This window comes from Sorghum bicolor, chromosome 4 (genome assembly GCF_000003195.3).
Source record: "Sorghum bicolor cultivar BTx623 chromosome 4, Sorghum_bicolor_NCBIv3, whole genome shotgun sequence".
NCBI classification, from domain to species: Eukaryota; Viridiplantae; Streptophyta; class Magnoliopsida; order Poales; family Poaceae; genus Sorghum; species Sorghum bicolor.
The window spans coordinates 55,034,366-55,049,996 of record NC_012873.2 but is presented as its reverse complement, the minus strand read 5'-3'; the positions used below and the strand labels follow the sequence as shown (position 1 = coordinate 55,049,996).

The following is a 15,631-nucleotide window of genomic DNA, read 5'->3' as shown; positions in this document are numbered from 1 at the left end:
GATCTGTGAGTTTATCTAGGGCAGTAGAGCATATGTATATGTATATCTGTGGAAGACCATTTCTCACGAAGCATGTCTATTTTGTTAACCAACTTAATCCGAACTCATCATATCATATTATATATGCATTTTTTCTTTCCAAGAAAACAGTTTTAGAAGTAAGAATGGTATGTATCAGAGTGGCTCACAGATCTGTAAATTTTGGCAAGCAATCTGGCATAATTTGAAATTGAAATAAAAAAAGAAAAAAAAATATATTTGTTGATTCATGCTAGGGTGAAGCCGAATATACTGGGGAGCTCTACTCCACAGTCTCTCTTTCAAAAAAAAAAAAGAAACTAATCTTGTTCACTGTTTTGCTATGTGAAGGATGTGCGTTTAATATACTGGGGAGCTCTACTCCACAGTCTCTCTTTCAAAAAAAAAAGAAAAAGAAAAGAAACTAATCTTGTTCACTGTTTTGCTATGTGAAGGATGTGCGTTTACACATGAATATTAAGCAATGAAGGTTCCTTCTCAATGGGCAAACGTTTCAATTGACATAGACACATAGTGGTCGGCCCCCTCCCATAGAAATAGAAACACATTACACAGAGAGAAGACTGTCAATAGCTGAATCCAATACTTAGGGAAAGATCTGACTGAAGTTTTTTGTCCCCATTGATGTATCCAAAATAATTGAATGGGAGTGTTTAAAAAGCCATGACATGAGGAATATTGCTATGCTACAACGGCTATGGCTTAGTGCCTACTGCAGATTTAACTGCAAAAATGCATGGCTATGGGCATGCCAAACAAAAAAATGCATTGCATCACTCATCTGATTGGCTACAAAATCTTGTGAAACTATAAGCCTCCATGAAGGCATGTAACTGCTCTAAACATCAGAATTCTCAACAAGCTGCAAAATTTTCATCTGCTGAACCATTTTCACCAATAATCACCACAAGAACATGTCCCATCTGTGAAATGATGGAACCGGTTGATATCCCTGATGATAATCTCCCTTGAAACAATCTTTGAAATAAACTTGAATGCAACATGGCAGTCTCTGCATATGCGCAGATTCTTCTTGACTCTGATTGGGGCCCCAGATGGGGTGCTGATCAGCGCAAACGCAACGGCCAGCCTCTCACTATGGTGAGAAAGAAGCAGCTCCTTTTGGCTTCTGTCTACGTCATGCAGATCAACCTCCACATTTGGAACATAACCAGCTTTATTCATCAGATCTCCCAATTCGGCTAGCTTTCCATATATCTCTCTTGTCCTAGGATGGCTCTTGTCACCAACAATGAAAGTATGCACCTTGTCCTTTATCTCAACCCAGCTCATGGCAGGCTCCTTCTTGACATTACTGTCTTTCATTAACTTCCGCACCTTAGCCATTTCATCCCACATGCCTGCTGAAGCATAAGTGTTTGCAAGCAGGACATGTGTGCCAGACTTCTCAGGTTCTAGGGTGAAGAGCTTCTCAGCTGCCATCCTTCCCAGCTCTGGATCTCGGTGTACTCTTGAGGCTCCTAGAAGTGCACCCCAAACTGCAGCATTCGCTTGGAATGGCATGTTGTTGACAAGCTCCATAGCATCCTTTAGTTTCCCTGCACGGCCAAGAATATCAATCATGCATGCGTAATGTTCCTCAGTCCTGTCAATTCCAAACGCCTCCTTCATAGATTCAAAGTATTTCTTTGCGTCATCAACAAGCCCAGCATGGTTACAAGCAGAGAGAACACTGGTCAATGTGATGTTGTTTGGGGCAACGCCCTCATCGAGCATTCTATGGAACAATTCCAATGCTCTCTTCCCATGTCCATGCTGTGCAAGCCCTCCAATCATTGCAGACCATGAGACAACTCCCTTCTCCGGCAGGCCAGAGAATGCCATGTCTGCATCCTCTATGCTCCCACACTTTGCATAAGTGTACACAAGAGCATTCCCTGCAAACACATCTGATGTGAACTGCCTCTTAATCAGATGAGCATGCACTTGCTTCCCTTGTTCATAGGCTGACAGACTAGCACAAGCATTCAGGAGGCTACTTAGTACAAAAGAATCAGGTTCGAGGCCTTTTCTTAACATCTGCACAAACAGCTTTATTGCATCCTCACCATGGTCGCACTGTGAGAGAGCTGTCATCATGGACGTAGAAGATATAATGTCATCAGAACAGCTTTCTTCAAAAACCTTAATCGCATAATCGAGTCGACCACACTTCCAGTATGAATCAATAAGTCCATTGACGACATGAGAGTCAGATAGGAGCCCTATCTTCTCTGCAAGAGCATGAACCTGTTTTGTGTGACAGATTGCTTCCAAGCTCGCCGTTGACTTGAGAACAGCAGCCAGTGTCGTCCTATTGACATCAAGGTCAAGCCCCTCCTTCCTCATCCTATGAAAGAGTGACAGAACCTCACCATGCCGTCCGTCATGAGAGCAGCCTGAGATCAGTGCATTCCATAAAATCAAATCCCTTCGGGGCATGAAATCAAACACCTTCCTCGCGTCATCCAAGAATCCATCCTTTGCGTACATGTCAACAAGGCCAACAGCAACAAACTCATCAGAATCTGCATCAGCCTTGATCATAAACCCATGGATTTGCCGGCCCAAATTGAATGCACCAGCACCAGCACAAGCCTTGAGAACACTAGATAACGTGAACACATTGGGCACCACTCCTAAAGGCTTCATCTGTAGTAGCAGCTCCAGTGCACGGTGATCATGCCCATGAGTTACACACCCAGCAATGAGAGCATTCCATGAGACAACGTCTGCTGCAGGTATCTTCTCAAAAACCACCGCTGCCATTTCAATGTCTCCCAGCTTCGAGTACATGTCAACCAGAGCATTTGCTGTGAACACATCCTTGTCATATCCCGTCCTCACCACCATGCCGTGCACCTGCCTCCCAGTCTCCCAATCCCTCGATCCTGTGCACGCGTTCACTACACACGAGAACCCAAACTCGTTCGGCCGCTCCCCACTCCACACCATTTCTCGGAACACCCCGACGGCATCCCTGCACCGGTCATTCTTGACGTACGCCGATATCATGCCGTTCCAAGAAACGGCGTTCCTCTCGCCTCCAGGCTCATCGAACATCCTCTTGGCCTCATCCACCATGCCGAACCCACCATACATGGCCACAAGTGCGTTGGTGACGAAGACGTCCTGGATGAGCCTCGTGGCCACAGCCAGTGCGTGCACCTGCGCGCCGAACCTGACATCCGGTGCACACTTGAGCACGATGGGGAGCGCGTACTCGTTGCAAGGGACGCCACGCCCGCGCATGGACCGAAACGCCCAGAGTGCGTCCCGCGGCATGCCGTTGTTGGAGTAGGCGGTGACGAGCGAGGACCAAGAGACGTGGCACGGGTCAGGGATTTCGTCGAACACCGCGCGTGCGGCGCTCGGGAGGCGGCATCTGGAGTAGAAAGAGAGGAGGTGGTTGCTGTAGCTGGCGAGAAGGCCGGACTTGAGGAGGTGGGAGTGGAGGTGGGCTCCGGCGAGCAGCGACCGCGACGCGCCGAAGCGGGCGAGGGCCGAACCGATGGTTCCCGGAGTCCGCATCGGTGTGGGCGTGGCATCCTACAACGAGCCGCCGCCTCCCGGGAAGGCGGGAAAGGTTCCAGGAGGGGGATGCGCCAGGTGAATGTGACGGGCCCGCCTGTCAGGTTCTATGGAGGTCATCGTAGCGCCTCGAGCATCGGACGGAGGCAAGGCACATGAAAATGGTACTCCGTCCGTGCACGAAAGAGTCAATTTCTAGAGTTGTTCTAAGTCAAATTTTTTAAACTTTGACCAAATTTCTAGAAAAAAATGCTAAGATTTATAGTATCAAATTAGTATTATTAGATTCATCATAGAATATATTTTCATATAATGTGCATTTTATATTATAGATGTTGTTACTCTTTTCTATAAAGTTAGTCAAACTTTAAAAAGTTTGACTGCCACGGATCCTAGGAATTGATTCTTTCGTGGACGGAGGGAGTACAAATCTTTCACAAGAAGTTTATACAAATAATGAAGCAAGAGGGTGTTAGCTCATCCCTCCACTTAAAAAATTAATTATAAGTGCTATTAAATTTGTATAGGCTCGTAGGTTAACCTGCTTCTATCTCTAACTATAAATAAGGAAGACAGTATATATACTGAAACTTCTCGAACAACCGGAGATGTTTGGTTGGGTATTAAAATTTAATAGAGAATGTAGTATTTTTTATTTTGTTTGACAATTAGTGTTTAATTATAGATTAATTAGGTTTAAAAGATTTGTCTCATAAATTATTTTCTAATTTTATTTTTAGTTTTATAAATAGTCTATATTTAGTACTTCATGCATGTGTTCAAACATTTAATATGATGGTAGTTAAAAAGAAACAAAAGCAACCAAACAGGGCCAAAGACATCCAACAATATTCCTCTCGAGCTGTCAGAACGTGACCAAAACCATCTCATCTGGGTTCATCGAGTTAGGCCAGTTCCATTTTTTTTTGGTTTTAGGTATTATGGTACTTTCGTTTTTATTTGTCAATTATTGTTCAATCATGGACTAAATAGCCTTAAAAGATTTCATCTCGCGATTTACAGGCAAACTATGCAATTAGTTTTGTTTTCGTCTATATTTAATGCTTCATGCATGTGCCATAAGATTCGATGTGACGTGGAATCTTAAAATTTTATTTATTTTTGGGTGAACTCAACAAGGCCTTATAATAAGAACTAAAATACACAGGGGTCATTAAACTTTCAAGGTATTCTCATCGGGTACTCACATAGTGAGTTTTGGACCTTTGCTTTGCTGCACGGCTGCAATAGATCGGAGACCTAAATAGATTTTTTTTAGTTTGAAGACATAGATAGAAATGCCCCCACAAAGTCTGAGGACTTAGGTGTGCATTTTACTCTTATAATAATATGACTGGTCATTTTTACAACTACAACATGGTGAATTATATGGATTTGTCAATCTTAAGTTCCATTGGGTATGTCTATCTTGTGCTCATTTTTTTCCCAAGGGGAGAGGGACTTGTAGTAATTCTTGGTATAGTATATCCCCAAATTACACATAAAAAAACTAAAATAAAAAATACATAATATTTTATCCAGATTCTTTCTTTATTTTCTTCTCAATGACTTCCCTCAAACGTTTGAGCCAAAGTGTAGTCCTTATGTCGAATCCAACGACCAACTCCAAACATTGGACATACCGTAAGATTCACCACTTTGGAACCAATCCAAAATGTATCTAAATCGCCGAAAGAATATCAGCAGTTGCATCGTCAGATACGACATAGGATGCAGATTCATCACCTCAAATAGCTTGAAATCCTCTCTGCGACCATCAATGATGAGATCGAGGATCCATAGTCGTTGTCCTTGTAGGGGGCTCCCAGAAGCACCCCTCCCCTTTCAAATAAAGGCCATGATTTGGCCGTTTGTTGATGAAGTTGATGCCTGTAACAACGATCTCATCACGGCGATAACTAAAGTCATCGTAGAAAAAAATAGCTCAACTTGACTTGACTCATCGTTGAACCATATCTACGATGTGATATATATTCATTGAAGATACATAAGATAGATAAGGGTCCGGTAAAGAAGGATGTGCATCATCTCTACACTAGAAAAAGAAGATTTTGCATATCAACATTTTGCGATTATGTGCAAAGAACAGAACAATTTACTAGCACGGGCGAAAGGAGGTGATCTTTAGAATTTTAGATGCATATAATTAGGGCTTGTTTGGTTCCAAGGACTAGGGACTAAAGACTAAAAGAGGGACTAAATAACTTGTTTGGTTCTAGAGACTAAAAGGGACTAAAGGGCATTAAAGTTGTTGAACAAAGACCAAAACACCCCTCCCTTCTATTCTCTTTCTCTCTCTCCTTCCTCTGGTTTGCTGGTGCTGAATCCCTCACCGCCGCTGTCATCCTCGGCCTTTGAGTCTGTTAGAGCCAAGCACCACCCTGCGCCCCTGCTCTCTCTGTCTTGCCCTTCTCTGCTGTCACCGTGTTGCCGGAGCGCCGAGGTTATTGTCGCCCTCACTCTGCTCAGCTTTGCTCTGTGCCATCGGCTAGTGTGGGGTGCGGCGCTGGCGAGGTGGGAGGCCCAACCGGCGTGGGGCGGGCGCAGCACATCGGGCGGCGTGGAGTGGGCGACGCATCAGGTGGGGGAGGAGAGAGACTTTGAGGGAGGAGAGGGAGGGGTATGGGCTGTAAATTTGGTCTCATAAGTCCCAATAAACCTCACCTCAAGGGACTTCTACTCATTAGTCTCTAGTTTCTATTTTAGTCCCTCATGTTTGGTTCAAAGGGACTAAAGTCTCTAGTCCCTGTTCCCATAGAAACAAATTGGCCCCTAGTGATGGAACTAAGTATGCCACCACCAGATGATCTTCTAGGGTTTACATAGGTCTCCCATCCCTAGCTCATCTAAAATCAGAAGTTCTCTCAAGCATGTGGCATTTAGAATTTTAGATGCATATAATTAGGGCTTGTTTGGTTCCAAGGACTAGGGACTAGAGACTAAAAGAGGACTAAAGAGGGACTAAATAACTTGTTTGGTTCTAGAGACTAAAAGGGACTAAAGGGCATTAAAGCTGCTGAACAAAGACCAAAACGCCCCTCCCTTCTATTCTCTTTCTCTCTCCTTCCTCTAGTTCGCCGGTGCCGAATGCCTCACCGTCGCTGCCATCCTCGGACCTTGAGTCCGTCGGAGCCAAGCACCGCCCTGCGCCCCTGCTCTCTCCTCCTCGCCCTTCTCTGCTATCACTGCGTTGCTAGAGCGCCGAGGTTATCGTTGCCTTCACTCTGCTCGGCTTTGCTCTGTGCCATCGGCCAGTGTGGGGTGCGGCACTGGCAAGGTGGGAGGCCCAGCCAGCGTGGGGCGGGCGCGGCACATCGGGCGGCGTGGGGTGGGCGACGCATCGGGTGGGGGAGGAGAGAGACTGTGAGGAAGGAGAGAGAGAGAGAGAGAGAGAGAGAGAGAGAGAGAGAGAGAGAGAGAGAGAGAGAGAGAGAGAGAGAGAGAGAGGGAGGGGTATGGGATGTAAAGTTGGTCTCATAAGTCCCAATAAACCTCACCTCAAGGGACTTCTACCCATTAGTCTCTAGTTTCTATTTTAGTTCCTCCTGTTTGGTTCGAAGGGACTAAAGTCTCTAGTCCCTGTTCCCATAGAAACAAATTGGCCCCTAGTGATGGAACTAAGTATGCCACCACCAAATGATCTTCTAGGGTTTACGTAGGTCTACCATCCCTAGCTCATCTAAAATCAGAAAGCTCTCTGAAGCATGTGGCACTTGCCCATTTAAGTGAAAAGTTCTCCAAACTTTGCACTAACACGTTATCTAAAGAAGAGTAACATAGCTTAGGTCATATTCGGATCTAATGTGCCAATAGCTCGCATCTAAGCCTTGTATCAAAAGTCATCTGCTAAGGTGTGCTACCTATTATCGTATTAGCACCTATCAGTAAGGTGAAAGCTGCTAACAGATGTTAAGAGCTACTGGCATGCAAATTTTAAGAGGATACACATAGGCCAATTAGACCTTGCCACCTTGGTGACATAATTTGTGAAACTCTAGCTCATCCAATGTGTCTCCCATGAAAATAAGGGGGTGTTTGATTGGAGTGATAAAATTTGACAGGCACTGTAGCATTTCGTTTTATTTGACAATTATTGTCTAATTATGAACTAATTGGGCTCAAAAGATTCGCAAATTATCCTCTAGCTGTTGTTTTAATTTTGCAAATAATATATATTTAGTACTTTATGCACGTGTCAAAATATTTGATGTGATGGGGTGATAAAAAAATCAAGTCTAATCAAACATGGCCTAAATACACTGTGTACGTATCAGTTCACATATTTGAGAACTAATTTTTCAGGGTAAAGTAAAAACTTGTCAATTGTGAGGCTGAGTGTAGAAGAACAATTGCGTTGCATGATTTTATGGACTTATTTTCAAGTCAAATCAACATCAGCCTATTGCCGTCTACGTTGTGTACGTTGATTCATAAAAGGCATCTTTGTCCAAGAGACGTGTCGATTCATAAAAAGGGCATCTTTGATCCAAGAGACGTGAAGCGACAACACAAATTCAGTGTGACACAACAATTAGTGTTTATTCGGCTTATTTGTTGGGAGAAAAAACATTATATTATACCTGATAGATTGTCCTTTTTTTTGTGCGATCAACCTAATAGATTGTGCTGATAAGTTCAAGCAAATAGAAACTGATAGATTGTGCTGATAAGTTCAAGACAATCCTATTCTGATATCCTAATCATACAAATCCACGATCTCCACATTATCAACTTAAAAACTTTTTTGCATTTGCCTTGTAATCATAAAGCACAGGAACAGAGAACAAAAGTTACAGGGCACAGAGAATTCAAAATTCAGGCACAAATCAGGATCTCCTTTCCTTTTCTCAAAAAATATAAAAATATTCAAAGATGCTGAGAGTCAACAAAGTGAGGTTAGATACGACAATATCTGCATTATACCCTCATTATCATTTCCCTGGTAAGTACACCATCAATTTGTAATTAATAAGACAACAAAAAGAATAAACATCCAGCATCGACGGGCGGGTCATGAGCACCCAGAGTTGAGTCCAAAATTAATCCGGTATGCAGGAACCAACATGGAGATCTTAATCTTTATGCGCATGGGCCAGGTATTGGCTTGTGTATTTGTCCACCTTTGGCCCAGAAGAACCATACTTATTGTCATAGTACTCCACGCATGCAGAACCAACTAATGCAGCTAGGGTTAGACCTTGTGCATGCAACCTGCAAAAATCAACAGTATAATTAGCATAATTGAGTCCAGTTAGAAGTAAAATTTACTAAAAGAGCTACCATTTCTATACTCCACGACCACAATACATGAAATGGCTATGTCCTATGGGCAGCAATGGGTGCTCCGGGCATTCATCCAGCCTTTGGATGGTTTCCCACTCAAGGCAACAGTAATCTAAAAAACAAATACTCCCTCCGTCCACAAAAGGATACAACTATGGGATTAGTCAAAAGTGAATAGTCTCTAGCAAGGTCTACAACGAAAATACATTTCTTGTTAATTTAATGGTACTTCTTTTGTGTCATAAATATTAGTACTTTTTTATATAATTAGGTCAAACTTTAAATCGTTTGACTCCTCGAAATGTGAGAATTGCATCTATTTGTGGATGGAGAAAGTAGCATACAAATTTGCTGTTGGATGCTTGTACCAAATTTACATGCAAACTATCTTTTTAAAATCCTCAACATGTTCTAAACAGATCTATTGAGCACAGTGAAAGGTAAGAAGTGCCAATGAAGAAAGCACAATGAATTACATCACATATTTGCACTAAAAAGGAGCCTAAGAGGCAAATAAATAGTGAAAGATGACACGTGTTACATGAACATATGAAGAGCTAAGACCCAAACACAACTATCAAAATGAACAGAAAGCTTCTAAAGAGTCCATAATATTCTATCCAAAAAAATCTATGTTTATTTAAATATCCTTTTTGCATACTGCATTGGGGGCAAGATTGCTGCCCCTTTTCAAGAGCCACGGTGAAAGAAGAAAGATTATCAAGGATTTGATCTTTCCTATGCAGTTCTATGCATCAACGGACTAAAACTGTGGTAACTAAGCTTGCAAAGTTGGAAAAACATTGAAGATCCACATATTAGAAATTAAATTTGGCATTTTGATCCACCAATTTCATCACCAGAGCCCTACAAAAATTGCCAAAAACTGGGGCCATCAATATGGCGGCAGTCTGGTTTGGTCACATATGGCACAAAAACGTGCAACATCTGCTTAATGTTGGCAGGAGTAGAGACATATCAAACATGTGCTGAGTTTGGTGATGTGACCATAGTGCACACACAGACAAAGTGCCAAACACATGTTCAGCTCCAATTAACAATTAGGATTGGCAGCTAAAGAGTGCAGTTTTATAGGTAAAGAATATTCGAACCTAAAGTAGGACACTCATTCTCATTAAGGATCGGACGGCGCTATTTGCTGAGGTTCTTTCTAGGCTGGGTGGTCGATGAGCATAAGCAAATGCATTGAGGTGCGCAGATAAACAGACAGAGCTTGATACTCTTCCAACTTTACAAGTGACAAGAGGTTGCCTAAAGTACCACTTATACAGCCTGCACTTGTATCAAGCAAATACCAGCAAACTAGCAAGAACCTAATAAATTACTAACAACAGAAAGGAACACATAAAGTCTGTATACCTAACAAAAATAAGTGGATCATCAAGTGCAAGTGCACAACAACTAATAAGCTCATAAAGTTTTGTTTCAAAAAAATAAGCTCCTAAAGTTTAACTTCCATCCAGAATGATCTGGAGTTAAACTGCTCCTTGAACAAAATAGCATAATGCTATCAGTCTGACACCCAAACCTGAACAAAAACTGTGAAACTAAACCTTTCACAGAACAAACAACTGTGCAGCCTTATAAACCCATGCACTGCAATTATGCCGAACACCACCTATTTTAGAATCACTTGGAAACAATTACAACAAATAAAAATAGCAATTTTCCTGCAGTCAGTAAGAGAAATCCAAAATTTGCCTGATCGTTATCCTTTCCCTCTGATGTTAAATAAGCCCTACCAACCAACTGTGGCTGATATGTTAGCAATTACAAAGCTGAATATGCATATTAAGTTATTTCCTTACAGGAATTTCCATAAACTCACATAAGGGAAGTCTTCCCAAGCTTCATATAGATATAGCTAAAATCTAAGTTGACTGGGTCTGTTCATAATTCACATTTAGCTCCTTGGCGTTTCAGGAAACAATCGTTCACACATCACACATATGAAAAACCAACCTTTTTAGCTGTGGTAGTTGTAGCATTTAGAAACCATAGTTTGCTAAGAAATGGTCAAAACCATCTAGTTAATTGCATCTTCATCAAGAAAAAAAAAGAATCGAATGCAGTATCTTGCCTATGATAGACAAGACTGCCTACATTGTAATGATAAACACTCAGAAACGTAGTGAAACTACATGGGAAATGAAACAAACCTTGCGTGGATGATCTTGACGCTAGTCTTCATATTGGGCCGCGACCAGTTGTAGGCGATCGAACTGCTGATCCCACCTAGCCAGAGGCAACCTTTTCTCAAGAAAAAGAAACATCGCGACAATCAGAACACTTTGCATCCAGCAGGTGGAATAATCTAAAATACTGCTTTTCCCCCAAATTACACGAGGAAAACAATAACTAGGTCATAAATTCGTGATAGATTTTCATACTACAAATTTCGAAACTCCGTTAATAACATTAAAAACAGATGTAAGAAAGAAATTGCAGAGATTTAGGATACATCAGAAACCAACGCCGAATAACTAGATCCGGGCGAAGAAAACGAATCCGTGGGAAAGCTGATGAGGCATACCTACGGCTCGGAGCTTGTGGTCGACGACCCACTTCCTCATGGATTCGATCTTGCTCGGGCCCTCCGCCATTTGCTTTGCTTTTCCCTCGGCCTCCGCCATTTGCTTTGCTTTCCCCTTCCCCTTCGAATTTTCGGCGTCTCTTTCTTTTCGGAGTTATTTTTCTCTTCCCGGCTTTGATGAGGGAAAGTATGTCTGGCTCTTCTTATATACCAGAGCGTCGTTCGTTTTTAGTCCTTCACATATGTTAGAATTCGCTTAGTATCCACACGTGGTACGATTCCTTTCACATGTTGCGTTTTGTAATTAAAAAAACTATTTCATTTTTTTTTCTTTCCCAAGCTCTAAGGCTCTGTTTAGATTGAGGATGAAAATTTTTTGATGTCACATCGGATATGTCGGAAGCATGTTGGAGAGGTTTTTAGAAACTAATAAAAAAACAAATTACATAGCTCGTTTGAAAACTGCAAGACAAATCTATTAAGTATAATTAATCTGTCATTAGCACATGTAGGTTACTGTAGCACTTAAGGCTAATCATGGACTAACTAGTCTTAAAAGATTCGTCTCGCGATTTTCAACCAAACTGTGTAATTAGTTTATTTGTTTATCTACATTTAATGTTTCATGCATGTGTCCAAAGATTCGATGGGATGGATGAAAATTTTTTTGGTGAGGAACTAAACAGGGCCTAAAGCGCGGTTATTATGGGTTTGCGACACCACACAACGGTCGCGTTGGCACCTGCACCTCCGCCTCACTAGAGGCGGGTTAGGGTTTAGAACTCTTCCTCAACTCTAAACCCTAAAAATGAGTCGGCAAGTTGGTCTGACGATGAGTGGCGAACAGCAAGCAGGGCGACAAGGCAGTTGAGCGCCACCGGCACAAGCAGCGATGGGAGGTGGGGATAGACACAGGTGGGATTGCTCGTTCCTCCAAACACATGATGAGTCACACAATAATTCTCTTCTTTTTTTTCTTCATCTTTCCTTATGACCAAACAAAGAGCCATTATTGTTTTGTAGTAGACCAAAACTAGTTGTAGTAAACGAGTCTTAAATTTTAATAGACTATGTTGTTGAAGTAGGTATACAAATTAATCAATGATATGATTCAACTGAAGTTATTTAATCTAATGATCGGATATGAGTGTTATGACTGTTTTCTAATATAAATAAAAGGTAGTTGCCTTCCTTAGAAGTGGAAAAAGGCGAGACTACAATCATAATTTGTATTGTATTTCAATCTTGAATATTAGATAACCAAATTTCTATTAGTTAATTTGGTTTTATACCTTAGTTAACCGAACCAAACGAAGAATATGAGATTATAAGAAAGAAGCACATAAATGAGCATTGGTCCTAGCTATATGTAACTCTTCTTCTCTGTTGATCGAATAAACTCACCCCTCCCTTTACAAGCCTTCTAATGTCACTCACAACTTTCCATTTCATTCGTACACCTAACCCCAAAAACCTAGGAAGCGGCGGCGGTTATGTTTATTTCTACACTCTTTGCACTCAAGTTTGGTCAGCATTGCCCCTTCTAGCGATACCTCTCTAGTAGTGGTAGCAATACCCATTCCAACCTATATTCTCCCCCCACTTAGAGTTGGAGCACCTTTTTCTCGCGATATGCCTCTCCAACGGTGATGGTGGCACCTCCTCTAATCTTCGACTCACTCTACCACGATCAACGTGGGTTGTCTACCGAAGAGGTTGTGGTGTCGCGAGCTCCTTCCTTATCTAGTCTATCAGTGCATGTCACCGACTTCCATGGGCATGGTGGTTAGATGGTGTCGTGGTGAACACCTGGTCGGCTTCTTCAGCAATAACAATATTTCTCTACAAAACAAATATGTCATGTAGAGACGTGTTGATCGAGCGGTGATGCCACTTATCGAGTTTCCTTTTTTTTTCTTGTTGCATGGTTCCTGGCCGAACTAACCGAATACAAAATTTGCTTGGTCTTGATAACTTTTGTTAATCAATTGGTTGAGTTTTTTTATTAGTAACCGAAATTTGAGGGGGAAAACCAGATCGATGGCCATCCGGGGGCAGCCTATTAATATTAATATTATGCCATCTTGCGGCTATGAGCTATACATAAATTAGCAGCCGAGGAAGGTGTGATTTGTGAATTGCAAAGAAGCCCAAAACCAACGCGAGAACGTCACATTTGGGTGGGGGCGGGGGTCAAACACGGGTCACAGGCGGTGAACCCGGGACCGTGCCAGCGCCCACCGTCCCAGTCCAAACGAATCCAAAACAGATAGCGCCGGGCGGGAACGCCCCGCGCGGCTCGGGCCGCACCCCGCACGCCGCAGTGCCGCACGGGTGGACTGGCGGCGGCCGTTGCCGGAGTCCTGTGCTTTGGACTCGTCACGTTCGCCCCGTTCTTTGGACGGGACGCGGTAGCGGCCAAGTCGGCCTTGTGCCCATGTGCTCTACCCGCTCAGCAGTTTGGTTTGACCCTGGACGACGCGCTACGATAATCCGGTGGGCAACAGGATGGTTTCAGCTTTCAGCCTTTCGTTGTCTCAAAAAAAAAAAAAAGCCTTTCGTCCTGCGGGCGACATGGACCACAACTGGCCTGTACTACTGTCTACGTAGCATTGGTCGGTTCTTTCTTGGGCTCTTTTGGCTGTGACTGAGTATTTTCAAGCTGACTTTGCTTTGTCTTTTATTTTTTTAAAAAAATATAAAATGGTACAAAAAGTAAGGCCTTGTTTAGTTGATAAATTTTGTTAGTATTAGGTATTGCAGCACTTTTATTAGGTTCAGAAGATTCGTCTCGTAAATTATGGACGAACTATATAATTAGTTACTCCCTCTGTCTCTGAAAGCTTCAATTTCTAGAATCCGTGTCAGTCAAACTTATTTAATTTTGACTAACTTTATAAAAAAAGCATCAACATGTATAATATAAAATAAGTATCTTATAAAAATATATTCAATGATAAATCTAATGGTATTAATTTGGTACTATAAATCTTAGTGCTTTTCTCTATAAATTTGGTCAAAGTTTTAAAAGTTTGACTTAGGACAACTCTATAAGTTACAGCTTTTAGGGACGGAGGGAGTATTTTTTTATCTATATTTAATGTTCCATGGTTTTAAAAGTTTGACTTAGGACAACTCTATAAGTTACAGCTTTTAGGGACGGAGGGAGTATTTTTTTATCTATATTTAATGTTCCATGTATGTGCCACAAGATTTGGTGTAACGAGAAATTTAAAAAAAAATGAAAACTAAACAACACCTAAATGCACGTGAATCTAGTGAGTAGGTACTGGGTCGATAATCGGTCATAAACACTATAAATCAGCTCGCTTCAGATCTGCCACTCTGAAGCGCTATATGCCTACATCATATGCTCGTTTGACATACTGCCACTCTGAAGCACTATATGCCTACATCATATGCTCGTTTGACATAGCTTCACTTCACTAGTAAAATCTTTTATTTTTGTTTCAACTCTATAAATAGCTCTATAGTTAGAGCTAAAGTTGTTTTGATAAATCATTTGACAAAAGAACTTCACATGTAGAACTTTAATGTTCTCACGGGATCCTATGTAGGGCTCCATTAGGGCACTCACAATGCAGACTCTATCATAGAGTCTAAAGTTATTTAGTATCTCGAACAATGTGGACTTGAAGTCTAAATAAGACTTGGAGTCTTATTTTTTCTATCTCTTTCTGCAATAAATATGCTGCCACATCAGCAAAATACCATAAATAATATGTAGTTAATTGTCTTGGACTCTGTGATAGAGTCTTGCATTGTGAGTGCCCTTAGAACAAGGTGAAGCCATTACTTCAGCTCCATCTCAGTCTTTGAACCTTTAAGCCGTTATATTTTACCCTATTTGATGAAAAACGGCTCCCGAAGTCAATGAAGAAACTCCAAATAGGGTCTAATCTAGCGGTGCTACCAATATAGCGGTTATAACAGAAATATGACCATGAACAATAGTCTAGGGATGATCTGTTTTTTAATAAATCAATTCCTAGAATGATTTATAAGTCAAACTTTTCTTTAACTTTAATTGAGTTTCTAAAAAGGAGTGTAAACATTTATGACACTAGATTAGTATTATGAGATACATCATAGACTACATTTTTATAATATACTATTTTAGTGTCACTATTATTGTGTTTTACTATAAATTTAGTTAATACAAAAAAGATTAACTTAAAAGAA

At 41.5% G+C, this 15,631-nt stretch overlaps 2 protein-coding genes across 2 annotated transcripts; both read right to left on the bottom strand.

Moving 5' to 3' along the window:
• LOC8070586 (pentatricopeptide repeat-containing protein At4g14850) lies at positions 601-3,662 on the bottom strand. Its single transcript, XM_021458413.1, has one exon. It carries the CDS (start codon positions 3,568-3,570, stop codon positions 931-933), a length of 2,640 nt encoding a protein of 879 aa, XP_021314088.1. The 5' UTR covers positions 3,571-3,662; the 3' UTR covers positions 601-930.
• LOC8055442 lies at positions 8,321-11,623 on the bottom strand. Its single transcript, XM_002452326.2, has 3 exons — positions 11,429-11,623; positions 11,055-11,145; positions 8,321-8,802 (listed from the first exon to the last, which is right to left on the bottom strand). The coding sequence occupies exons 1-3, from the start codon at positions 11,526-11,528 to the stop codon at positions 8,664-8,666; spliced, it is 330 nt and encodes a 109-aa protein (XP_002452371.1). The 5' UTR covers positions 11,529-11,623; the 3' UTR covers positions 8,321-8,663.

Coding starts and splice junctions, on each gene's coding strand:
- LOC8070586 (XM_021458413.1), bottom strand. CDS start 3,570: ATGCGGACTCCGGGAACCATCGGTTCGGCCCTCGCCCGCTTCGGCGCG.
- LOC8055442 (XM_002452326.2), bottom strand. CDS start 11,528: ATGGCGGAGGCCGAGGGAAAAGCAAAGCAAATGGCGGAGGGCCCGAGC. Junction 11,146..11,428: donor CCACAAGCTCCGAGCCGTAG/GTATGCCTCATC, acceptor TCTTGAGAAAAG/GTTGCCTCTGGCTAGGTGGG. Junction 8,803..11,054: donor GTCAAGATCATCCACGCAAG/GTTTGTTTCATT, acceptor TGATTTTTGCAG/GTTGCATGCACAAGGTCTAA.